Source organism: Platichthys flesus, chromosome 18 (assembly GCF_949316205.1).
Source record: "Platichthys flesus chromosome 18, fPlaFle2.1, whole genome shotgun sequence".
Lineage (NCBI taxonomy): Eukaryota > Metazoa > Chordata > Actinopteri > Pleuronectiformes > Pleuronectidae > Platichthys > Platichthys flesus.
In genome coordinates, this window is record NC_084962.1 from 1,618,604 (window position 1) to 1,643,827 (window position 25,224).

Genomic DNA, 25,224 nt, shown 5'->3' on the forward strand with positions numbered 1-25,224 from the left:
CATCCTTCATGCACTTCAATGGAAAGTACAACCCATCAGCAGTACACAGGATTTTCTGGCTCCCTCTTAGTCAACTCTGGGAGATCCTATATGCACCATCTTCATGATGTGAAGGAACTTTTGTTGTGAAGATTCTTCCGAATACGTTTTGTAAAACCTCTGAATCATTATGACAAAGTTCCCTATTGTCAAGAAATAAACACACAAATTAAAGTAAAGTAAAACTAGAATTATTGCCTTGTTGTTGCTTCTAACAGACAACCAAGTTGCGGTTTACATCTGTGTCTGCCCCCACTCATTTAAAAATGTTCTGTATAAATGTTTCATTAGTGATGTAAATTTATATGACTAAAATTAATTTGACTGTTAAGCTTTGCTGTATCAGTGTGTTTGTGCATTGATAAACCAAAGTGTCAAGGTGGAAAAGCAAGATTAGTGTCACCATCCAGCATGTGACCAAATATCCGCCCTTCTGCCCCTGAGTAATGGAGCTGTCTAGAAAATGTCATTTCTTTTAACTTGTTAGAAATTATTAAGGGAAATGTTGTTATAATTTGTGTGTGGGTTTTTGAGTTATGGCTAACATATTAACTGAGGTCACTGTGACCTTGACCTTTGACCTCAAAGGTTTAATCATTCCCTTTTGAGTCCAGGTGGAGTTTTGTGCCAAAATTAAAGAAAGTCCATTAAGGGATGAATGGACATACAGACAAACCTGAAAACACTGTTACCTGCATGGATGTATAATGTATAAATAAAAAGCTGACAAAACCATTTTTGTCAATTTTGGTTGATAATCTGGTGATTACTTTCTTTCTTGATTCATTCAAAACTATCATTAATCAAAAATGATCAGACATCATAGAAAGATATCTACCTAGTTGCACTCAGGACAACCATGTTTTTCCCGTGCTAGGTTAGACTTCCTTCTAAGACTAAGTCTTAGTAAGGCTGTTAATTCTTTCACAGACTTTCATACTGTGGTATGCCATGAACACTGCAGCCTCTTGGAACTGTTGGTGGAACTAGAGAATTATAGTTTTTGTTGTATTTTCCTTGTATTTAATTAGCATTCGACAGCTGTACAGTCATACAGACTGTGACCAGTTCAAGGCCAGCTGCCTTCTTCCCTTCATCAATAACTGTTGAGTCATGGTGTGTTAACCTGGATGAAACACGTTACTAATACAGAGGCAGTGGAAACCTCCCACAATGCTTATTTGTTTCTTGTGACACTGCAGCCAAAATCCAAGGTAGAGGTACAAATTCAACATTTATAAAACCTCATTGAAACATTTGTCAGTAAAAAGCTTTTCAGAGAGGTCCTCACATAGACTGAAACTACAGTGAGAGGACATGTGTGCAGCATGACAGCACAGTGCGTGTTTCATAGAGGAAGATGTGTCTTGATGAGAGGAGCTGCACCTACTCCTCCCCTGTTTTAAATTACAGTATGCTCTGAGTGGGCTTACTGTGAACTGACATCTTCATTCACAAACCTCAGTCTGACTGAAGGGTCAGGGTGGGGGCAGGCGGGTTCTGTGGCAACGGTTGATGCTGCACATCCAGACGGAACCAACATTTAATTACTAACATTTTCTCTTTTTTTTCCATTCATCATATGTCTGAGTGGAACTTATTTATTTTCGCACAGATTTCCATGTAAAATGTATAATGTAACTATATGATAGAAAGAGAAGTCCCGCCAAAGATACATTTACCTCCCAGCCACAGTCTGGCTGACACCGTCCGATTAAATTATTCAAATTAAACAATAATAGAGCGAGAACTCCACACAAAAATTTAATACAAATTAAAACAACCTCTGAAACAATACAGGAAACCCAGACTTTTAAATGTGGTCTTTTAAACATTAGATCACTGGAAAAGAAGGCTCTTTTAGTTAATGAAATAGTCTCCGATTACAACATAGATTTATTGTCCCTCACTGAGACGTGGCTGCATCCTGATGATTATGTCAGTCTAAATGAATCTTTCAAAAATTAGACATGTCCTTTCACAAAAAGATGCAGAAAAACTAGTCCACGCCTTTGTTACATCGAGACTGGACTATTGTAATTCATTATTATCAGGCTCCAGCAGGAAGTCGTTAAAGACTCTACAGCTTGTCCAAAATGCCGCAGCACGTGTCCTGACGAGAACAAAGAGAAGAGAGCACATTTCTCCAATATTAGCATCGCTACACTGGCTTCCAGTTAAATCTAGAATAGAATTTAAAATTCTCCTCCTCACCTTCAAGGCCCTTAATAATATAGCGCCTTTATACCTTAAAGAGCTGTTAATACCTTATAAACCCACTAGAGCCCTCCGCACCCAGAATTCAAGCCTAGTTGTCGTCCCTAAATTCTCTAAAAGTAGAGTAGAAGCCAGAGCTTTTAGCCATCAAGCCCCTCGGCTGTAGAATAATCTACCACTTTCAGTTCGGGAGGCAGTCACCATCTGTTCGTTTAAAAGTAGGTTCAAAACCTTCCTTTTTGATAAAGCTTATAGTTAGAGCTAATTAGTGCGCCAGAACGTTACTTGTTCTATTTTATGACACATGACACACAGAGCTTCTCTTTCCAGCTTCTCCTTCCTCTTCTCCATCCCTATCCCCCTTCCCCGGAATCCCTTTGCTTTATAACCCGCAGATCCAGGGCCTCTGTGGCCGCACCATGGATTACGGTTTGTGGATCGCGCACCGGGGGTCTCGGTGTTGGATCCAGTGTGGCGGATTCTGAGTCATGTGGGCTGATCGTGGTGCTGGTGGCGGACCCTGTGTCGCGTTGGCATTGGGCACGGGCGGTGGACCAGGACCGCAGTGGTGGCTTGTGATGGGTCCTCCTGGTGGGCGGCGGTGGACAGTGACTGAGGACTGGAGTGGCGTCTGGTCTGGATGGTGGAGCATGGACTGTGCTTCATCAATGCTGCTAGAGACTTTGATTATTGATGATGTTCTCCTGCACGTGGCATCTATTGCACTTCTGTCCGTCCTGGGAGAGGGATCCCTCACATGTGGCTCTCTCTGAGGTTTCTACATATTTTTACCCTGTTAAAAGGTTTTTTTGTAGTTTTTCCTTACTCTTGCTGAGGGTCAAGGACAGAGGATGTCACACCCTGTTAAAGCCCTATGAGATGAATTGTAATTTGTGAATATGGGCTATACAAATACAATTTGATTGATTGATTGATGATTTTAAACTGTAAATCTATTAATATAGCGTCACACAACGGTCATTGTATCAGGCCAGAAGAAACTGCTCTACAGGGAGAGAAAATTCTGCACATTTGCCGTTGTTTACCGTGATTCAGGATCATTGATACACGTACACAAACGCACGCACACAAACACACAACTTACTCCTCAGCCTGGATCGAGTCCACTGGAGCCACATAATTACTGGGAATGAAGCCGCTGCCACCAGAGGTGAGCGAGCGAGCGTCCCACCAGTCCCCTTCGCTGAAAGAGAGGGAGTGGGGAGGGGGGAGGGGCACAATAGACACAAGTTAATACACTTTGCTTCATACTGTGTGTGTGACAGTCTCTGTGCCACTGAACACACAAAAGAGCAGCTTTAGTTTGTCCTGCTCATTTCTGTCCAAGTGGAAGACATCCAGGATTTAGTAGTTGGTGTAACACAGCTGTAGAAAGGTAGTATGGCGTTCGTCGAGTTCTGGATCCACCCATTCTCAAAACTGCTTACACAAAGAAATGGGAGCTGCCTCAGAGTAATATTCAATATTTTGGGAAAGGGTACATTTCACATAATTATGACAGAGCTGCAGGAATAAACCTTAAGTTACCCGCTGCCTTCTAATCGATATGGCAACATAGAACAACCAATAAATATACATTCAACATAATCGATGATGAAGTTCTTAATCTTCAGTTATCCGAGCTATATGATTTTCCCAGAGTGACTAAAACTACGAAAGATTTGAAATCATTCCACAGAGAATTTAAATTCCTAAAAGATGTTTTTTTTTCACTTTCCAATGACAATTGTTCAACAAGAATCCCTTAGGTTCACACATATTCTGATTGCATCTGCGTTGTTGTAGTGAAAAGAAATAAAACATTGATTTTAAGTATACTAACATCTCAGAAGTCAGAATAATAACCCTAACCCTAAATGGTAGAAATTCCATGTAATGTTATATATTATGTGTTTGTGAACTGTTACTGACACAGACATGGGATGGCTCTGTCTGTGCTGGAAGAAAGCATGTACAAGTATTTCACTAAAATCCTAATCTATTTTGTAAAGACACAATGAACTTCACAGTGTTTTTCAGTGTCTGCAGTCAATTGCTTGTGGCTGACGTTTGAAGTTTAGCATTGAAACTGTTGAAAGTGAAAAAGAGGGCAGAGGAGGAGGGAGGTGAGGCTCCTTAAAGACCTCTCAGCCTGGACGCCCACAGAACCATTTGTGTCTTTCTCTGATGTGCAGCTCTTCCTCACCAGCCACGGCTCTTATTCAGCCCGTCTGTTACTCTATGAGCCTTTGACTCTTTTATCTGTCCAGCCTCTCAGCTGCTCATCTTCGTCACATTTTACTGACGTATATTGGCATATTGCCTGTGTCTGACGCCCAAAATTGCATCATACTTCACCCAATATATTGTAAGGGAAAATTCAACTGACCAGGTTTCTCACTGCTGTGGCCTTGGCAAATAGGGAGTTTGCTACAGCGGACGGACACAGCACATAGACACAGGGGAGGATTTCATATCTTTTTCTTATTACGTTTTATGAAGCACCTCTTTGTATTAGTTCTGGCATGTCTTCTGTTTTTCATATTGTCTTGTGAAACGCCTCTTTGTATAAGTCCTGGCTTTTTCACACTTGCAGCCAGTTGTTCCATCCTGAGCACCTGTGCTTGTTGTGTAAACTCTGCAGAGCTTACTATTATAAAGGCTCAATGGCAACTCCAGTCTGAGAATTTCATTATTTCAAATCTCAAGATGAATTTCCATCACAATATGTTTTCACTTAAAGCCATTAAAGCTCTTTATTTGGGCACATTACTTTGAAGTACCTGGATGGTTAAAGTCATATTAAACCATTACATTACATCTAATATTTGTCAGATTTTCAAAATGAAAAGACTAAATTACTCTGGTAGCTTCACTCGACACTACTAGCTAACTTTAGGTGATTCTGTTATCTCCTGTCTGATGTTTACTGTGCTCCTATCAACTGCTCAATTTCAAAGGGTATGACGCCACCTAGAGATATTTTCAGCACAGGTATCTTGGTACGGTGTTGTTCCTCCATGGTTTCTCCCCATTAGTCTTTCTCTACTAATAACCATTTTAACTGTTAAGCATCGATGTGTTGGCATTAAGATTAAGAAAACACCACAACACTTTAGTAACTCTGAATTTTAAAACCACACAAAACACCTACTTTATTAAAAAATGCAGAGTTATGTCTGTGGCAATATTTGGCTTCACTCCTGCAGGCTTCACTATAGAACAAACATTAGATCAGACTTAACATATGTGACAATTAACACAAAGTCTGAGCCGTTTTCCATTGTCATGTTTTCTATTTTGTAATATATCAAATTATTAAAAAACAATAGGTCAATTGATCACTAATGCCAATAATCAAATCATTATGCATTTGCTAAGTTTGTTTTCATTGCATGTTCCCCCTTTAACTTTGATCATAAAAAACAATTTCTGTTTTTTACCACCCCTCTTTCAAACACATTTTGAAAATACACATAAAAGCACATACACCTCAATAAGCTGATGAAAACAGTCCCAAATAAATGTGACATTTCTTGCTCTTTGAGGAACATTTGTTATAGCGACAGCCAAGTTGTTTTAGAAAATTACTGAGCTTTTTTTATATATATTCGTTACCTGCTCAATGTGCTTGTGAGAAACTGAAGGTACTGAGAGGGGGACATGTTTAGCCAACATATATTACTACTTTAGTTTATGTTGACAGATAGAAGGGAGAGGCGGTGGTCTAGTGGGAGAGGCGCTGGTCTACTGGGAGAGGCGGTGGTCTAGTGGCAGAAACTTGGACTATGGGCAGAGAAGGTCTCTGGTTCGTCTCTGGTTCGACTCAACGGAGAGACAACAAAAAGACGACCCTGGATTGATCTGTCCAAAAATCCAAGAGTCTCCCTACCCTGTCTAGTGCCCCTGAGCAAGGCACCTTACTTCCCCAACATCTGCTCCCCGAGCGCCGTACATGGTCGCTCACTGCTCTGTGTGTCCTGCACCAGATGGGTCAAAAGCAGAGATTAAATTTCCCTACCTGGATGAGTGTGCCTTTGCATGTCTGTGCATGTGTTTGGGACTAATAAATGCATCTTAATCTAAATCTTAAAAAGAAAGAAAACTAAGCAGAGAAGACAGTAGTCAAACTAAGTAATGGCGGTTTCTATGTTGTTACTGACATCCACTTCGGTTTACTCTCACTTCTGCAAAGACTAAGTACATCTCCACCTTCTCCCTTCATTCTTCATTCCTCCACACTTCAGTATCCAGCTACCCTTAGAGACAGATAGCAGTGGTGGTTTACTGTCCGTCATTACCAATGCTTACACATGAATGCACAATCACACATGTTCATTCTCCTTCCCCCATCCCCGAGCTTTGACAGTGGTCCCTCTCACTCACTTGACTACCCAGTGCTTGCTTCTATCACATCCCTTACACACCAGGAGGGATTGTCTTTAGGCGTGTGTTTGTGTGTATGAGAGAGAGAGAACACAGTAGAGGACAGGGGGAGGAGAGAAGCATTGTAAGGTCCTTCATGTATGCTGGGTGAAGCCATGATAGGGGATCGCCTGGGGACGACATCCCAGGCAGAAACAGGCCCGCTTCCCTTTTGTTCGCAGAAGATCCCTCAGGAGGGGAGGTAGGGATTCAACAATCTGTCTTCTGAGGGGGAAAAAGTATGTCGGAGTCAGGGGATGTGTGGTATGAGATGTGTCTGGTATGTGGGTTTGCATGAAGACAGTGAGACATAAACAGACAGGGCGGAGTAGGCCTCAGTCTGTCCCACTGCCTCTTGTCTCCAGAAAACAAACCCCCTTAAAGCAACTCCACCACAAGAAGACAGAGGACAACAAGAGTAAATAAAGAGCCTCCCTCCTGTCTGGAAAAGGATTCAGATCCTCTCCACCTGGTGACTGCTGATGAGAGAATAATTAAACACACGACTGTGTTGATAGAGGGGAGGTGCACAGTACAGCACCATTCACTATAACACACTGTGTCGCTTGTGGGGTGGCCTGCAACACATCACTGGTTATAAAGGGAGACCTCCTACAGAGATGAGGTCCGAGGCTTGGAGACATGGTGCCAAGAGAACAACCTGTCTCTCAACGTTTGCAAGACCAAGGAGATGATCGCGGACTTCAGGAAGCTGCAGAGGGGGGGTCACGGTCCGTTACACATTGATGGAGCTGTAGTGGAGAGAGTCTCCGAATTCAAGTTCCTCGGTGTGTTCATCACGGATGACCTGACCTGGTCCAAACCAGCGGACTCTGTGGTGAGAACTTCACAAAAGCGTTTATACTAACTGAGGAGACTCAAGAAGTTTGGCATGGCTGCAAAAACATTAACAAACTTCTACAGGTGCACCATTGAGAGCATCCTCTCAAGCTGCACTACTGCCTGGTTTGGTAGCTGCTCCGCTGCTGATCGAAAGGCCCTGCAGAGGGTGGTGAAGACAGCGGAGCGCATCATCGGCTGCCATCTCCCTTCCGTGCAACTCATCTACAACACAAGATGTCTGAGAAAAGCACGGAAGATCATCAAGGACCACAGCCATCCAGGCTGTGGACTTCTCACACTGTTGCCGTCTGGCAGACGTTACGGGAGCATCTGAGCACGGACTACCAGACTCACAAACAGCTTCTACCCCCAGGCCATCAGGCTTCTGAACAATCAACATTGACCCCCTTAACAGTCACCATGTACATTCTGCTCCCACACTCATACAAATACACTTACTCCACATATTTTAATTTTATTTAATATTCCCCACTTCTTCACCCTGTAAACTGCTGCTTCATTTGGACTTTCATCTTCCTATGTAATACCTATATTCATATTATTTAATTTAATTTAATATTACCCAGTCCTTCACCGTGTAAACTGCTACTTCATTTGACTTTGACTTGACTATGTTATATTTATACATATATTCATATTCATATTATTTAATTTAATATTCCATTTCACCCTGTTTCACTTGACTACATTATATGTTACGATGTGATGTTATATGTTATGTTAGATAGCATTTTTTTTTTCTATCCTCTGAATAGTCACCATGTACATTCTGCTCCTAAATCATATAAATACACTTACTTCACATATACTTATCTTATTTAATATTCCCCACTTCTTCACCCTGAAAACTGTTGCTTCATTTTAATTTATTTGACTATGTTATATGTTATACATATATTCATATTATTTTATTTAATATTCCCCACTCCTTCACCCTGTAAACTGCTGCTTCATTTAACTTTGACTTTAATTTGACTATGTTATATGTTATACATATATTCATATTACTTAATTTAATATTCACTTATATGTTATATGTTACAATGTTGTCTTATATGTTATGTTACATAGTATGTTATTTTTTTGTCATTTTGTAAAGTCGCCTACTGCGTAGATGTTTGCCTGCCATGTCATAAGAATTTCACTGCTCCGATGACGCGGTCATTGGTGCATGTGACAATAAACTTTGACTTTGACTTTGACTTTGACTGTGTTTATTCATAGCCTGCAGCTGAATCACAACAATGCTATTTACATTTACTTACAGTGCACACTTGCAGCATTCAGTCAAAACTGAAGCTATTTTTTGACTATGTCTGGAGAAGCTACATAATAACACGCTCACAGTGATCATAAGCAGCCCAAGCAGAATGCAGAACCTTGTAAACATTCAGGGCAGGGGGTCTATTTCCTGGAGGATGTCATCCCAAAACAAAAAAAGACAGCATTGCAATGTGTCAGCTGAGCCAGTACCGCGATCTTTGCCCACCCTACATCACATGAGCCCTGCCTGTTTTGGCATCTGTCACTCACTTCCTGCCAACTCTGACATGCCGGAGCACATGAGGATTTAAGGAGTCTTTCTACCTTTGTCCAATAGGGGTCAGTCTGGCTGGGGAGAAGGAGCCCTCCAGGGTGGAGGGCTTCTTGTGGCGGCAAGGCGTGGGCAGATAGAGTGAGGTGGAGAAGAGTGAGTGGGAGGGCAGAGAAGGGTTGAAGATGCTGCTCTGTCTGGCTCCTGCTGAGGAGAGGAGAGGAGTCGGAGGCAGTCTCGGCAGCTATGATAGTGTCCTCTTCCTGCTCTGGCAGAGGCCCAGCAGGGACCCAGGTGTGTGGTGGAATGTGCATGATGCTGGCTTGGACAGGATGCTCACTGGTTGTGGGGAGAAGGAAGACTGACCTGGCGGGGGCCCCACACTGAAGCGATAAGTATAACATGTACAGTTGAGTTCTTACTGTTCTGCAGAGGGTGGCTGACAGTACATGGCATGAACATTAACTAACCATCATTAATTTAACTAATATTAGATACAATGCATCACTACTACTACTGGGAGAGCGTGGCCTAGGGGGGTAGAGCGGGTGCTCTGCAACAAGAAGGTTGCTGGTTCGAATCCCACTCTTTCCCATCTGCATGCCTAAGTGTCCTTGGCAAGATACTGAACCCCTAAATGGCCCCTCATAAATGTTGAGTGTACTAAAAATGTAAGTCGCTTTGGACAAAAGTTACACATGTAATGTAATGTACTAAGCCAAGGGTGTGATTTCTACTGGAGACGTCTGGGAATGTTTGCCCTTTGCCCTGGATTTGAGCAGCTCCCCCGCTGAAGCAGTATCGTAGCCTGGTAGTAACAGTGAGACGATGACTCCCCAAAACATCCCACCGCCACCATACCTCTGGTAGAAACTATAAAGAAAATAATAATTTCTCTAAAAATAAAATCATTTACTTTTTTTATTCAAATCCAAGTAAATAGTCAATTATCCATAATTTGCTTTGGGAAATTGTACTCGTAATATATGTTGAATTCTTAGCTTGACTGCCTTATGCTAGCAATGACTAAATTAGAATCAATTAATTAGAAATAAAATGCTGACTCACTTTCTCTTCTTTCATCGTATTCAAAACCATAGTGGTTTCCCGGAAACCTCATCACTGAGACAGATTAGACAACTCAGGCGAGTGCAAGAATGAATGAACACCTGGAACAATTTTGGTACATGTTCTAAAAACGAGTTTGATGAGTGCCAGTATCCAGTCCTAGTACAATCATTATCAAAAGCACCACCACTAAAGTCATAAAGTCATACTGTGTTATCTGATACAAATACTATGCCAATGGTGTCACTTCTGTTTCCACCAAATAACAACCAAATAAAACACACAGACACACACACAAACCTAGATTGTGAGTGTGTGTGTGTGTGTGTGTGTGTGTGTGTTTTATTTGGAAGAAAGACTGGCCAACATCACAGTTGGTGTAATAGGTCACTTCCTGTCTAAAATCCGCCTAACACCATACTCATCACTGCTGGCTGGAGAGAAGCTGCTCCACCCTTTGGAAATCTCAAATAAACTTATTATTGCTGATTGTCATATTACTTGTTCAAGCCACCACTTTAACCTCATTTGATTTGCCTTGCAGCCTTTAATGTTGTACCTTATAAAAAGCTGCTCCCAATCCAGACTTTCTGAAGCTATTCAGTGGATTTAAGCCATTTTTTCACAATTAAAATTATTTACTTTTAGAGGCTGACCGGTTGATAGCTGTATCATTCCGCAACATGAGGTAAAGCTGATTTATTTTGGGTTCCAACTTGCTCCAGATTATGATACCAAAACAGTTCATTTACATGGAGGAGCTGCTTCTTTCACTGCTCAAATTGTGAAGCCCTGGGGATAAAAGGGGCATTCCTCCCGAGTGCAGACAGCGTGATAAGCAGCTGCAGTTACTTACGTGCTGTTGATAATCTGGAACCTTTCTCCTTTCCTGAAGGTGAGGTCATCTTCTGTCCGCGCCTCGTAGTCGTAAAGTGCCACAAAGAGGGTGACTCCTGCTGGAGCAATAAAAACTCAGGGTCAGCACTCGGCAGATTAGCATGAGAAAATGAAGTTCAGAATTCAAAATCACACGCTGAACTGATGAAAGCTCCTGCACACTGAACACATAAGGACCAATCTCTGGATTAATTGCAAGTCTGTTGTTTTGAATTTAATATGGAGGTCATCAAATTTAACAGTTGATAACAGAGAAGCACTTATCTCCCAACAATTATTGTAATGTACTTGGGCTTGCTGGAGGTTACGTTTGGTCAGAATAGGATCATGAATGTTTTGGTCATTCTACCACTTTGATCCCAACAGAAATATCTAGACTCTGTAATTATTTATAATAACTTTTTATTAATAGCTACTAGATTACCAGACGTTAAATCATTATAATTTCTGGCCCTGCTTTTGAGTCAGTGCTACCAAGCTTCAGTTATTAAATGGACATCTTTTAGCACTCGGTGAATTGGAACAGTTTTGTTGATCTTTATGTTTCAAATGAAATGTCTCAATAATTGCCATGGTGCAACTCATTTCAATCTTGTTAAACCCCTTTGTCTTGTTTTATATATACATATAATATATTAACATCCACTTACTGTTTTACTTTTACGCCTTGATGACGGCAGAATAACCTTTCTGAATGTTGCTGTGATCTCGAAAGTTAAACTGAATTTGTGTAAATTAAGGTACAATGTAAATATACATTGTGAAAAGACGAACAGTTTCTACTTACTTTTAATGGGGGTTAGGGTTAAATAGAAGTCTGAGGACTGTGAGGATTTTATTGTCAAACCTTGATGAGCTAAAAGGAGACTGAAGTCGTTCTCTAAAAAAGTGCATCAGATAAAACCCTATAGTATTTTAGATAGAAAAAACACTGCCAAACATTTGCCTATCTCAAACACCTGAGTTGCACAAACTGACAGTAATGTGAACCAGAGCAGCCAGGGAAAGTGCTTCTGACACTGACCAGTCCTTACTCCAGTTTGACTGCCATTGGACAGGTAATCGAAACATCTCTAGATAAAGACCAGTGACCAGAAAAACCTTTTCAGCCATTCCATTATTATCTCACTGACAGCTCTGCAGAAGGAAACGGCTGGAAGCATCGCAGTGGCCCAAAATATAGAATTTGTTTGAAAAAAGTATTTTTTCAGGTTTTCATGTGAGTTCCTTAAAAAACTCTTGTCTATTTAACATTTAGACAAAAGTGTATATTCTAGTTAAAAGGAAAACGATAGGATTATTGAAGTGTTAAATACACCTTAAGTCTTCATGCAATGGTCAAAGTAATGTTTCCAAGTTCTCAAGACTGAACGTTCTCTACAGTGTGCGAAATACAAAAACAGAAACAATCCCATATGCCTATCATGTTATGTATGCAGCAGAAAAACAAGAAATGTAACTGAAACGTTTAACCCTGCAGAATAGGATGATATTTTTCACATTCTGTTCAGACTTTTGCCACTTTTTCAATTTTGCAAACCTGCAAAGCTCAGCACCAGAACTGAGCCCTTTGCCTGCATTATCTTTACATCCCTTCTGGACACAACCCTGCCTGACACATTAATTTAAGACTTGTTACCTGCTGCTAGCGCTGAACAGTACACAGTTGAAACGTTAGGGACAATACAAAAAGGAACTAAGCCAATGTTGAAAAAATTGAATAAAATAAATACAAACTGACCTGTCATTGATAGCTTTGCGAACACTCCAGTGTATTGTTTTGTTTTAAGATTAAAAGGACAGATTTTTTTCATTCAATAATAAAAAACATTAGACAAAGTATTTGATATGAGAAGAAAGAGGTGAGCAGATGTGTGTCTGTAAGGTTTAAGTTGAACCAGATTTGTAAACTGGGATTGATGTTACTGATGGACAGTTTAGATGAAACATTTTACTGTTGACTAATGTAATACTGTTATAGCTATCAAATTAAGACTCAAATTGTAATAAAAAAGAATTATCCTTGAAAACATTTGGAGCGCCATCTAGCAGATTATCTTGGCAATAGCTTGATTCAGTTTGCCTCATAACAGGAGCATGTTGAGATTAAAAAAAAATGTTTCTCAGCTGTTACATGCCTCTGAGTGTTTGACAGATGGAAGTTAAATGAGCACTTGTCCAAAGTCCACTTAAATTCTCTTTACAGCATTTATTCAAGTAATTTCACTTCAGACACTCTAACCAGACTGAGGCTTTCTGAGAATGTTGATATGTAAGGCTCTTGCTGATAGGACCGCAGATAACCTTTACAACAGTAACAAGACCTTGAATGCATCTCAGCATATGCTGTTAGGACGTTCCATTAGGTCTGCAAAGGTGGGCGTAAGGTATAAACCGATTTGTTCTTGCACTTCACAATTGTCTACCAGGGTCCTACTCAGTTAGTTATATAATATCAAAGGAGTAGCTGTAACTTTCCGTTTGGGACAGAAACATCATCAGCAAAAGATCAACTGATAATCAATACACTGTCTGCTGCCAGCTGTAGTTTGGGCTCCTCTGCAGTGTGAGCGTGGTGGGGTGATTGTAGCTGTTACGGAAACAAGCTGGGCAGCTGTGTTTGAACAGATGTTGGGAGGGAAGGGCGGCTTCCGTCCAAATGATCCCACTGGGAGAAAATTAAAAAGCTAAACCTCTCTGTCCTCCACTGCCACAGTCAGGATTTGGATTATACAGCGCAGAAAATAATCCATACTTTGAGGCAGAGGACTCCTGCCAAATTGAGTGGAAATGCTGAGTTCCTCTGCACAGCAGCCCAGGCTCAGTCAAACATAAAGGATATCCTGAGTAGGAATATTCCCTACATACACAATGGGCCTACTGCACAAAGCCCTGCACTAATGCCCGCCGGACGTTCCTGACAGGGCCAGGGTGGGGTCAATAGTGGAGCTGTAGCAGTGGCTGGGATGATTGTTAATATTTAGGATCCAATGAGAAGTCTTCACAGCAGAAGCAATGTATGTGCTTTTGCATTCAGAGGTGTGCGTGTATCATATGCAGGCAGCTGGAACAGAACACTAACTATGTGGAGATAAAGATGAGAGAAATGACTCTCGCACTTTAGTTTGTGTGGCAAATATTTTCTCTCTTCTGTCATACCGATAAGACTAATCAAGGAACCTTCAAATTAATAATCTCCCTTCTCACTTCTACTTGTTATTTGGAAAATAACATCTGTCTCAGTTTTTGTCCATAGTTGCGCCTGTGATTGCTCAGTTGAAGACATTTTTGTTGTCATTAAGACAAGAAAAGTGCTTGATAGTGTACTTCACTTCTATAGGTAAAATAAGTATTTCATTTTCATTCCTCCGCAGTAAAGTCTGGTCTAACTTTCACCCTGTTAACGTTTTTTTTTTGTAGGTTTTCCTTAGTCTTGTTGAGAGTTAAGGGCAAAGGATGTCACACCTTGTTAAAGCCATATGAGGAAAATTGTGTCAAAATGGGCTTTACAAATTAAATGTGATTGATTGATTGATGACCGATCCACTCAATCAACATTGCGAGGCCCTAACCTTGGCAGCATTACCTTGCACTCTGTGTAGCACTCTGTTCAGATTTTACACCTCACTGTGTTTGTTGCTCAAAGTTCAATCAGTTTCAACTCTGACATTATTTGGCATTGACCTTTCAGTGTCCAACTAATGTGATCACAGCTGTCCGTGACATAACCTGAGAACAACCTTTGATAAATGGTCAGCCAGAAAAGTTAACACTGTTTGCTCTGGAGCTCCCTGAACTCATAATATCCCACCATCTTGGAATGAAGATTACAGGAACATTGGTTAGGGTTAGTACCCACCAGTAAATAAAAAAGTGGCACTTTTCTGCTGTGTGGTTTATGTAGCAATCATAAACCAACACCATTCTTTGCACTGTGATGTGTCCCGCCTTGTTGTGTACATGCAAGCAACTTGCACGTTGAAAGTGCTTCAACTTAAACAGTAGGGTGTATGCTGAGGCTAGAAAAATGAGAGCTGCACGAAAAGCTCTCAGAGGAGCCGCGGAGAGACCCGGAGAGGGCGTTCCACGTTGGAGAAGGTGGTCCTATCTGTCCGTGTCCGTCAAAACGGAGAAGCATACATTGGCCTTTAATGAACCTGCTTCAATGAATCTATGAAGACACAAGGACAAAGGAAGGAGACTGAAGGAAACATAAAGAGGTGGAGCCTAATGAGTTCTGAGATCAGAAGGGGACTTAACACAAACACCCAGGCACCCTCACATACACACACACCACTATGTTGTTGGCAGCAAGCCTACAGTTAACATCTGTACAGTTGGTTCACTTTCTGTTTGGTGCCAATAAACACAAATGGTCCAGCTGTCAAATGTGCGTGAATGTTACCTATGGAGTCACGATGAGGAACGTGAATACTAGGAACTTTGAGAGAACTTACTGCTCCTTCATGTTAAATTAGCTAGGGCGCTTCAACATGAACCTCTCTGTAAATATTTCCAGTTCGGAAAGTTGGGGGGACCCGAGGTTGAACCCATAAGATAAAATCCCCAGTGAGGAACTAAAAGACAAAGGCACTGTAGTTAGAAGGCTACCTATTCTTAGTCTGAGGGCATCATGACCTGGATCAGTATCAGACCTTGGATGTGCTTTTACCTCTTTAGTAACTGTGCTTACACCAACAGCAAATCTGTTCTGCTGAAGCAAGTTTTATTATGATAAAAAACATGTACTGTACATCCTCTTCAATAGATTTTTGTTACTTTCACATTCATTCAAGCATCTGAAAGTGTTAGTGAGTATGTGTTGTCTTCAATTTCACTGAAAGGAAATCAACCTCTGTGCACTGACTGAGCAGTTTTGATAATATAAGTTTGAGCAAAATGTGCAAGCAGGAATAAGATTTTTACAGTTAGTGGTTTTCTCACACACTTCTGATCAATTCGTGCTGATATCTTTGAACATCACGTCATCATGTCCCTTACCCGTCCCAACGCGGGTTCTAAGGGTTCCAGTGTGAGAGGAAGTGCTGACCCCACCGAAGACGGTCATCCCCTGTCCAACTGGGGCATGGAAGTTGTTATAGTTGGGGATGGCGTTGACCCCGAAACTGGGGTAGTGCTGTGGTGTGGGGTCGGCCCCATAGCGGTAGCCGGGTCCCTGGGAGATGCTGGTATCTCTGTCTTCTGTAAATTTGGTTGCTTCCTTATCCTTGCATTGGACACAGCCCATTCTCTATAATCTGAGTGAGAACGACAAGAAAAAACATTAGGTTGGTTTAGAAGAAACTGGATTTGAGGGACAACACTGAAAGAGAAATGGTTAGAAGAATCCAAACACATTTATACATTTACATTTAACAGATTTATATAAGACCCAAAGTTATGGATGTACAAAGAAGTCACAGGTGAACAAGAATCCAAAACCAAACAGGGGGTTCCGTGATTACGTTCAGTGTGAGTGTGTCTGTGTTTACAGGTCCTGGCTGTGCAGGAAATGTACAAGGTGAATAAAAATGCACAATGTGTGGCCTGCGTGAGGAATGTAAAAATTCTGAATTTTTGACAGTGTCTGATTTGTTCAAACTCTGGTGACTATAAAAGAACAATGTATTTAAAAAGGAGCTCTCCAACACTCTTAAATGTGAAACTTTGTTTATAATTCAAACAGCAAACATGTTCTGTGGCTCTGTCCGAGCTGTCAGGTTTGTGATATCACTGGGGTATCTTAGGTGTCATTCGGGCTTGGAGGCAAGTTGCATTCTGGGAATTTTAAAAGGCTTTTCAAGCTTGACCCTTGAGCGATGCTCCTGCTGTTTTTTTAAATTAAATTTTTCCAAATTTGAATTTTACAAGTCCCCCAAACCTTATGGAAGTGCCAAACAACCAGTGTTGTGGTAACTGTGGTTTGGTACTGCATAAGAGCTGACTTTTCTTTGAAATAAACCAAAACTTTTGGTTTGCAACAAAGCAGGAGACAACTTTGTTAAGAAAAGAAGGAATTTTTCTGTTGTACATGTGCTTGCTGTACTTACAGCTCCAGAGTACTTCAGAGGAAACATCTTGAAACACTTCGTTGAATAGTTTATTCATGACTAAACTAGGATGGTTGTCCCCTCCCAAGAATTTAATGCCCAGATCTAAAAAAAAATGTCATAGTGGAGTCGGTTACTAGGCTACCCTCAGACAAAGTGCACTCCCAGAGGAATTAATGCCATCAAATTATTATCAGTGCAGACACAACAGACTCTCCTCTCAAGACAAAGCCCAAGTCTTTTCCTTCAGCTCCAGTCCTCAAATGTCTGCTCTGTATCACAATATCACAGTGTAACAAGCTGCTGTAGAGGAAAGACTGTAACTAACTAAATATCATGACAATGACACAGTCTTCTCGTGGATGATTCCTCGTGGTTTCACCACCATGACTGTTCCTCAGGCCAACATTGGAGGCTCATGTGAAATGATCCACTGCTTGATGAAGGCAGACTGTCCGGAAATATGCCAAGCACGTTGCCCAGAGGATGAACTGTTTCCATTTTGACTGCTCCATGATGTTTTTTCTGGCACCAGCTACATGAAGAAACATCAGCTTTGTTTAAGTCCTTCAGCCAAACATTTTCTTTTGGAAGGATGTTAGTCTAGTCATTTATCTCTGTCCCAGACGGATCTAAGGCTTTGTCCTTTAAGCAACTACTCAGAGCTGTTGGCTTTGTTATTCTGGTCTTACCTCTGGCTTATAAAATCCATAGTTCTGAATAAGGAAATCCCAAATTTGCAGATGACAACATGAGAAAAATAAGGTGAGGTGTTTTAAATTGACATGCTTTTATCAAATTATTACATTTTATCTGTTCTTATCCCCAACCACACTCCATTATATAGTATGCTGTGCATTATTTCCCTCAATGTCTACAAATGGTTAGAACGGTTAAATGGAATCCTCCAGCCTCAGTTTTACAGTCTTAACTCAGTACGTTTGTTCAATAAAGAAAAGGGGGGAAATATATGAATGATCAAATTTGGGTTTAACAAAAAAAGTTGCCCGTAGGCGGACAAGGAAGTCTTTAACCTTGTAATCCTGATGACATTCCATGCAGCTTTTTGTCTCACAATCAAAGCTTTCACACAATGATCAAGTGCTAACCTCTATAGGCTGAGTCCTTGTTAATCCCTGAGTATCACACAGACAAACCTTCCTCCAATTAGCACAGAAGCCCCACACTGACTGACACACCGTGACATCTCTCTTTCAACATAATTACAGACTGATCCCTTAGATGGCACGCTGGTGCAGACAGAAGCCTAAATGCCCGTCCGTACAATCAGAGGTTGTCAAAGGAAGTGCAGCTGTTGAAGGCAGAGAATCTAACCATATTATTTGTGTGTGTGTGTGTGTGTGTGTGTGTCTGTGTGTGTGTGTGTGTGTGAGAGATTTTTCAAGTCTATGGAAGTTTAAAAGCGCAAATACACACACGTGTCGTTACACCGCAAAAAGATGTTTAGAATTATGTTTATAATAATGACAACAAGTAACGAAATAACCAAAAACCTTGTGCCTTCATCAGCCAGGTGCAACTAAAAGTAATGCTTTTTCATGCAACAAGGCACATTTTGTACACGTTTACAATTAAATAAAAGATTTAAAGATATAACATGTTGTCTTAATTGGTTTGGCTTAATGGTATCTACTTTGCAGATAATCCCTGGTAGATAACTTGTCATCCGCAGAATTGTAAGATAGAGTGACAACAGAGGGTAAGCACAATAAGTACACCAACCTTTTCAATAAACAAATGTTGCTGCTTATAATTATTACTAGTAGAGACATCCGTAGAGGCATGAGTATTACCAGTAGCTATATCTGCATTCTTTATCGAAATGGCACAGCCTTGACATTGAGAGACAACCCATTGCATGAGTACTTTTACTTTTAATACTTAAAGTAAATTTAAAAGTAAGTACTTTTACTTTTAATTAAGTATATATTTTCCTGGGTACTTGTACTTTTACTACTACTAAACTGCAGTACTTCCTCCACCACTGGTTAACTGACTAAATACAAAATTATTATTATATCCAACTATAAAGACAGTTATTTTATCCACAAACATAAAAAAACTAAACGCTGTTACCTCGTGGCAAATCCCCCAGAAGTAGGTTGTACACATTTACAACAGTAGGTGGTGCAGTTCTTGGCCCAGAAAGAGAAATATCACCTTGGTGCTTTTTATATGACCCATGTCAATGACCTAGTATCAAACCCACAGGCAAAGTGAAATGGCTGTCTCACATATGCTGCAGCAGTGCCGTAGAATATGCCATGACAATGCTATCAACCAATGCTATAATCCTGTGTGACAGAACACGGGCAGGCAGGGGGCGCAGGCAAGGGACCAGGCGACAACAGCACCAATGCTATGCTCAGTGCAAGACTGCAGAGCATCTCTAATCTTATATGCTCACTGCAGTACCAGCGACGAGTGAAAACCACAAGCTGCTCTGCTCTCTGACTCCTTACATAACCGGCGACTGGCAGAGGCAGACTGAATAGGCTTTTGGAAGGGAAACAAGTGTATTGATCCCTTTGAGCTGGAATGAAAGCTGTTCCCGTGCAGTTGTTAAATGATAATATTTGGACGTAGGACAGATAGACATGCCTACTGGTTGTATGGAGCTGGAGCTAGGTGCTTTTAATAGACGATTGAATATGATAACGGGCAGATAAGAAAAATGTTACAGTCACAAAAACACATAAAAATACACCCGTCCATGTGCAAGCCCACAAACAAAGTACCTCTCACCATATAGATGTGTAAAGTGCTGTGGCAGCTCTGCTGTCACCTGGTGTGACATCACATGTCAAACTGTAAGTAATGACTATATCTGCTGCTTCCAGAGACCCAGTTGGAGCATTATTAATCTAATCTGCTGCTGCAGTGACAGACAGAGCACACAGAGCCAAAACCACCCAAATGGGAAGGTTACCTTAATTACCCATTCCTACATTACCTTTTTACATCACAGACCAAATGAATCAAGTTATCCATTAAGCTATTACCGTGTCTGGATAATTATACTGTGAGAACACCTTGTGATGGGCTGTAAAGGTTACAAATACTTTAGGTTGATTCCAGACCTCAGAATCTTCACACCACCAGATTTGTTCAAGAAAAAAGGTCTGGTGGGCTGCTTGATTGCAAGTTTCAACTGGTGGAAGACATCTAATAATCTGTGCTTTATAGGCAGTATTTAAGAGACAGGGTTTCAGCTTCCTATTCAGCAAGATTGCAGCCTCATGCCATCTGTACAAAATGGCATCAACGGGCTGACCCAATAGCTGAATTGTTTGGGAACAGACAACATGGATGCAATATGCAAAAGTGCAAACTACCAGGTCCATTTACTCTCAACCCTGTCTCACCCTGTCATGTCCCATCTTTATCAAAAATAGGCCCAAAAAATAACATGCAAAAAAAGCTTCAGAATAAACGTCACAAAACAGGCCACAAGTACATTTTGTATATTTCTGTGATTTAAGTGAGTTAAGTAAAGCAACTGCTACTTCACCAGCATGTTGACTTAATATGATTTGCTATCTATTGAATTTAAATCAGAAAAAAACACACTCTTTACATTTCTTTCCTGAAACTTAACTGGTGTATTGTGTATTTGACATCTCATTTTCCAGTACCACCCACTTCAAACCATTGTGAACAGAACAGCCAAAACAATACTGACAGAGATCTCTTATGTGGAATATGTTGTGTTCATAAAGGAGCCAATGCTCACAGTAAGAAGCTGATTGGGAAAAGGTGGTTTTCAAATGGGAAACTGTTGAGACCAAAATGGATCATATACTGTACAGATGAAATGAGGAAATTAGATGTTGTGCAACCATGAGCCTCCTGAGCAACTTCAATGCCTCTTGTCATATGAGTTCAGATTACTACATTATGTAATTGTAATTCAATTACAGCAACTTGAATCAATTTGAACAATGGTTTAAACTGTCGGATTATTAAAATCATGTTAAATGCTTTCTGACAAAGATGGCTGTGACAGAAGGCTTGTCCCTCTTCTCATCCCTCTGCAAGCCCAGCAGTGGCCAATGCCATCTCTGACTGCTCTCTTTGAACTGAAGGCCCTTTCATCTCTTTATTCCCCCCTTCCTTCCCTGCTTTTCACGCAGACTCCTCTGCTGATTAATTATTCCTGCTTCACAGAAAAAGATGGCACCTGCTAGCCGTAGGGGCTGTTTTGCTCTGTGCTCCTTCAGGTCTCCAGAGCTTCAGAAAACAGCTCCAGAGGCGACTAAAGCAATATAAATTGGGTGGGCATCATACGATTATTTCACTAAAATAAAACGTCGTACACTACAAAACTTTCCATACTCCCTCATGATTCATATCTGACCAAGTACCTCCTCCCATGTTTCAGCCACTTTCAACATGAAATCAATGAACCCTCAGGGAAAATCCAATTACAGAACAGGACATGACCAGTTGTGGAGTCGGATCTATAATCAGTTAACACAAAAGGTTGTTCACATTACACTGGATAGGGAAAATTCATTAGCTTCTTTAATTGGAGACGTGAAGTACCTGAAGATGTAATGAGTTTGATTCAAACAGTTCATGGGATGAAAAGCATTGATTAACTCAAGCGTGAAATAAATTGCCAGCTGTATGCGCTCCATGTATATAAATTGATGGAGGGATGGAGATTGATGTAGGTGAGGTGGGGCATCCAGAGGCCCAGCCTCGTCCATGTGCCACTTCCAGGTTAATAATTCATGGGTCAGAGCTGAACGTATGCGATGGTGTTTGAGGGAGGGATCCTTCTCTGCTGCATTTGTATTTGATGATGAGGTGATAGGGTGGGGATTCATTGAATGCAGGAAAGGAGGGATGGGGATTTGAGGGTCTGCTATAGGAAGAGGTGGAGGGAACACTGGTGTATATAATCCCCTCAGGGGAAGGATTTTTCCATCCCTTTAGTCATCAGGGTCTTGCAGGAATGTGTTCGTGTCCGTCTGAATGAAAACACCTCCAGAGAGAGGGGAAACAGGGTGGTGGGGCTGGCTAGTAATTTGCTTCAGACACAGATTTGAGCATACATGTGGAAGCATATATCCTTGACATGGACCCACCTAATTCACCACAACGCTGTCATTTTAGCCTGTTTCCTGATTCACCCTACCTGGTGCAGAGGTGAGGGGGCAGTTTTCTGAGGGGTTGTCAATTACATCACATGTTCACATGTCCCTCTATCCATATAAAAAAGCTTGAATGTATGTTCCTCTTTATCCATGTACTTTCTGTTACAGCATGTAGCTGTCCCAGCTCAGTATCATTGCTCATGTATTATAAACTGTCTCAACAGTGGTGACCTTTGAGAGCAACAGAAAGAACCAGAGAGCCCTACATGGAAGAATCTATCATGACAGCAATGTGGTACCACCTACATGTTGACTGAATATATCTACACAAAACCCCCCAGCTCCACCCACTGTATTTATACTACTGTGTCTACAATGGCCCTATTCTCCCCTGGTGAACCAGCATTACCACTGATAATGAAGACAAAGCTGCCGTAATCACACCCTCCTTCACCTTCCAAGAGAGAGGGGAGGAGGTGTGGAGGTCTGCCTGGAGTAATAATCAGGTAGAAAACAATTATGGGGTAAGATAAAAGAGCACAGAGTGGAGGAAGAACATTGGCTGATATAGAAGAGGTGAGAGAGAAAGAGATGGAAGTCAAATAAAAGAGAGAGTTGACAGGGGAGGGGAAGAGAGTGAGGTGAGTGATGGAATGGACAGGCCAGAATGGAAAAAAAGACAAAGTTGGTGCAAAGGAGGAGAGCCACTAATGAAAGGGTGTCACCTCTGCCCTCCCAGAATTCCGCCCTGCCAGAGTCATGAAGCATCCTGCGGAGGGAGGAGGTCTGTACCACTGAAGGTTATCGACTCACAAACACTCGCACGCAATTCACATGCACATACAATGCCTGCAATTTGTTGAATATCAGCACAGCGGCATGTTTTCGTTTGGGTCAGATAATCTGGACAGAGACCTGGATCACTGCAGTTGACTCATCACTTAAGCATAATATTTACTTAGCCTCACCGTGAAGGTATTTCATTAATCACTGTTCACTCATAGTGTGTCGGAGACAGAGGAAAATATTACAGAAGATGATACAGAATGAAGTGGTTACCTTTCATTGCAACGTTGCTTGATTTTCAAGTCTGAGGGACCGTATGTTATTTTTTAAACTACAACAGTGGGGTTATAGGTTACAGTAGAAAAGGCTGACATAGCCTCTGAGGGCCAATAGTCCTGAACCGCTACATCAGACCTTAGGGTTGAGTTGCAGCTCGGTCAAAATTGGAAAGAAAACACCCCAAACGGTATTATGTAGCATTATGCTTTTTTAGATTGAGGTGTTAAAACGTTAAAACAGATTGTTAGTAGACATAATGACGTGAGTCATTACCAGACTATGCTCTGTAAGATATAAACATGAATATGAATGGAATATTAACAACATAACAAAAATTATGCCCTATACTGAATAATGTGTTTATTTGTGTTCCGATAGGACGCCGACTGAATTAGTCCTTTACTTTTCAATAAACATTATAAAATTACTGCTTAAAATGTTGCTAATCATTTAAAATAGGCTCATGCCCTCTGAGTGTAGCCCTCATAGCCAATCATGGCTTCCTAGCGTGACGCCTCACTGAAGTTACCTGGCACATGGCAGAGGAAGCACTGCAGCTGGGATCCATGCCTCCCCATACACTCCTGCTGCCTCCCAGGCAGCCTCCACCACGCACGCTTAACCATAATAAGAGAGAGCAGCCTCCCTTTTCCTGAGGAACCAGGCAAGCAAAGCAAAATACACACAGCCGACCAGAGACACTTACCAAGAATTAGCTGGCTGGAATTGAAAAAGAACATTCTAAGCACAGCTATTTTTAGTTGGTTTGAAATGTGACAGGAGTAGTGGTACAGCTGTAAACAATCTCTGACCTTGAGATTGTGTCAGTAAAGGAGGACATTTTTCAATAAGTAGAAATTAAAACACAATCACATCGCTTACATTTTTTATGCCAGAATACTGTAAAAACACAAAATACTTCAATTAGGCGAACTTCCCCCTACATTAGTAGCTGTTACTGGCCTTGCCAAGGTCGACATTTAAAGAGTTAAACACCTTATTTGGACCTTGGGTGAGCATTCCTGTAATTCAAAGCCTAGGGCCCGCAATGTGTGGTTTCAGTTTGTTTCAAAGAAGCTGGGTGGAGCGTAGTCTACGAAGTGAAGGAGCTGGTCTCCCTGCAGGAGGTGTGTCTGAGGATGATTCCACCCCCTTCACTGGATCACAGAATATATTCTGTTTAGATCCCTAAGTGTCAGCTCCTCTGCACAAACAGGTCGCCTCAGAGTTTATAAAATAGGCTGCTGCCAATGGTGAATTTCAGTCGGCCGCCTCTCCTCTGTGACTGCCGGAGAGTTTCGATTGTCAGAACGCACAGGCGAGCAGGCGAGCCCTTTGGTTCCACCGGGGAAGTCGAGAGGCCACATTCTTGTCTACATCTCTTCCTGCTGGCTAAGCGCAGATCACAACAACACAGGCCTCCACCATGCCTGCCCCCATGGTCCTCTCTTCTCTGCTTCCCTCTCATCTATCTTCACACAGAAGAGGGGTGCCAGCCTCTGTCCTCCCTGCTCCTGTCAGTCAAACTCAAGCTGGGCAGGGCCAGTGGTAACACCATTGTGTCAGGGAAGCTCAGCATCAGCAGCAGCACTGTTAGGAGCAGCAGGAGGACAACAAAGGACACCTGATGGTGCTCTGACTCAGAGCTAACTTCATGAGAAAAAAACGACACTTTTTCACAGCCATCTCTACTTTCTTGATCAAACTGTGGGGCTAAACGCTGTGACTAAAACAATTTGTTTTTTTTATACATTAATAAGTTGTTGGTTTCTTTGCTGAATTGTCTGGGAGGAGTATGGTTACTGCTCCATCTGGGTAGGGGGTCAAAACTGTGAATTGTTCACCTGTACATATGGTGAGTGAAGGCCTCAAGCCACAATGCTTCTGTAGTTTGTCTGTCTGTTAATTTTATTTAAAAACCCACTAAATAATAAGTAAGATT

General features: G+C 41.4%; 1 protein-coding gene across 8 annotated transcripts in view; it reads right to left on the reverse strand.

Annotated features, from left to right (window-relative positions):
- The window catches only part of fynb (FYN proto-oncogene, Src family tyrosine kinase b), a 69,104-nt gene that overhangs the window by 16,407 nt on the left and 27,473 nt on the right, over nucleotides 1-25,224 (reverse strand). For 4 of the 8 annotated variants that reach the window (XM_062411195.1, XM_062411198.1, XM_062411200.1 and 1 more), the window contains exons 3-5: nucleotides 16,046-16,302; nucleotides 11,004-11,103; nucleotides 3,362-3,460 (exon numbers count right to left, since the gene is read on the reverse strand). In XM_062411195.1, coding sequence (XP_062267179.1) covers nucleotides 3,362-3,460; nucleotides 11,004-11,103; nucleotides 16,046-16,292 — 446 coding nt within the window. In that variant the 5' untranslated portion in view covers nucleotides 16,293-16,302. The remainder of the gene's footprint in view (nucleotides 1-3,361; nucleotides 3,461-11,003; nucleotides 11,104-16,045; nucleotides 16,303-25,224) is intronic. The other 4 variants (XM_062411197.1, XM_062411199.1, XM_062411201.1 and 1 more) reach the window with 1 other exon arrangement.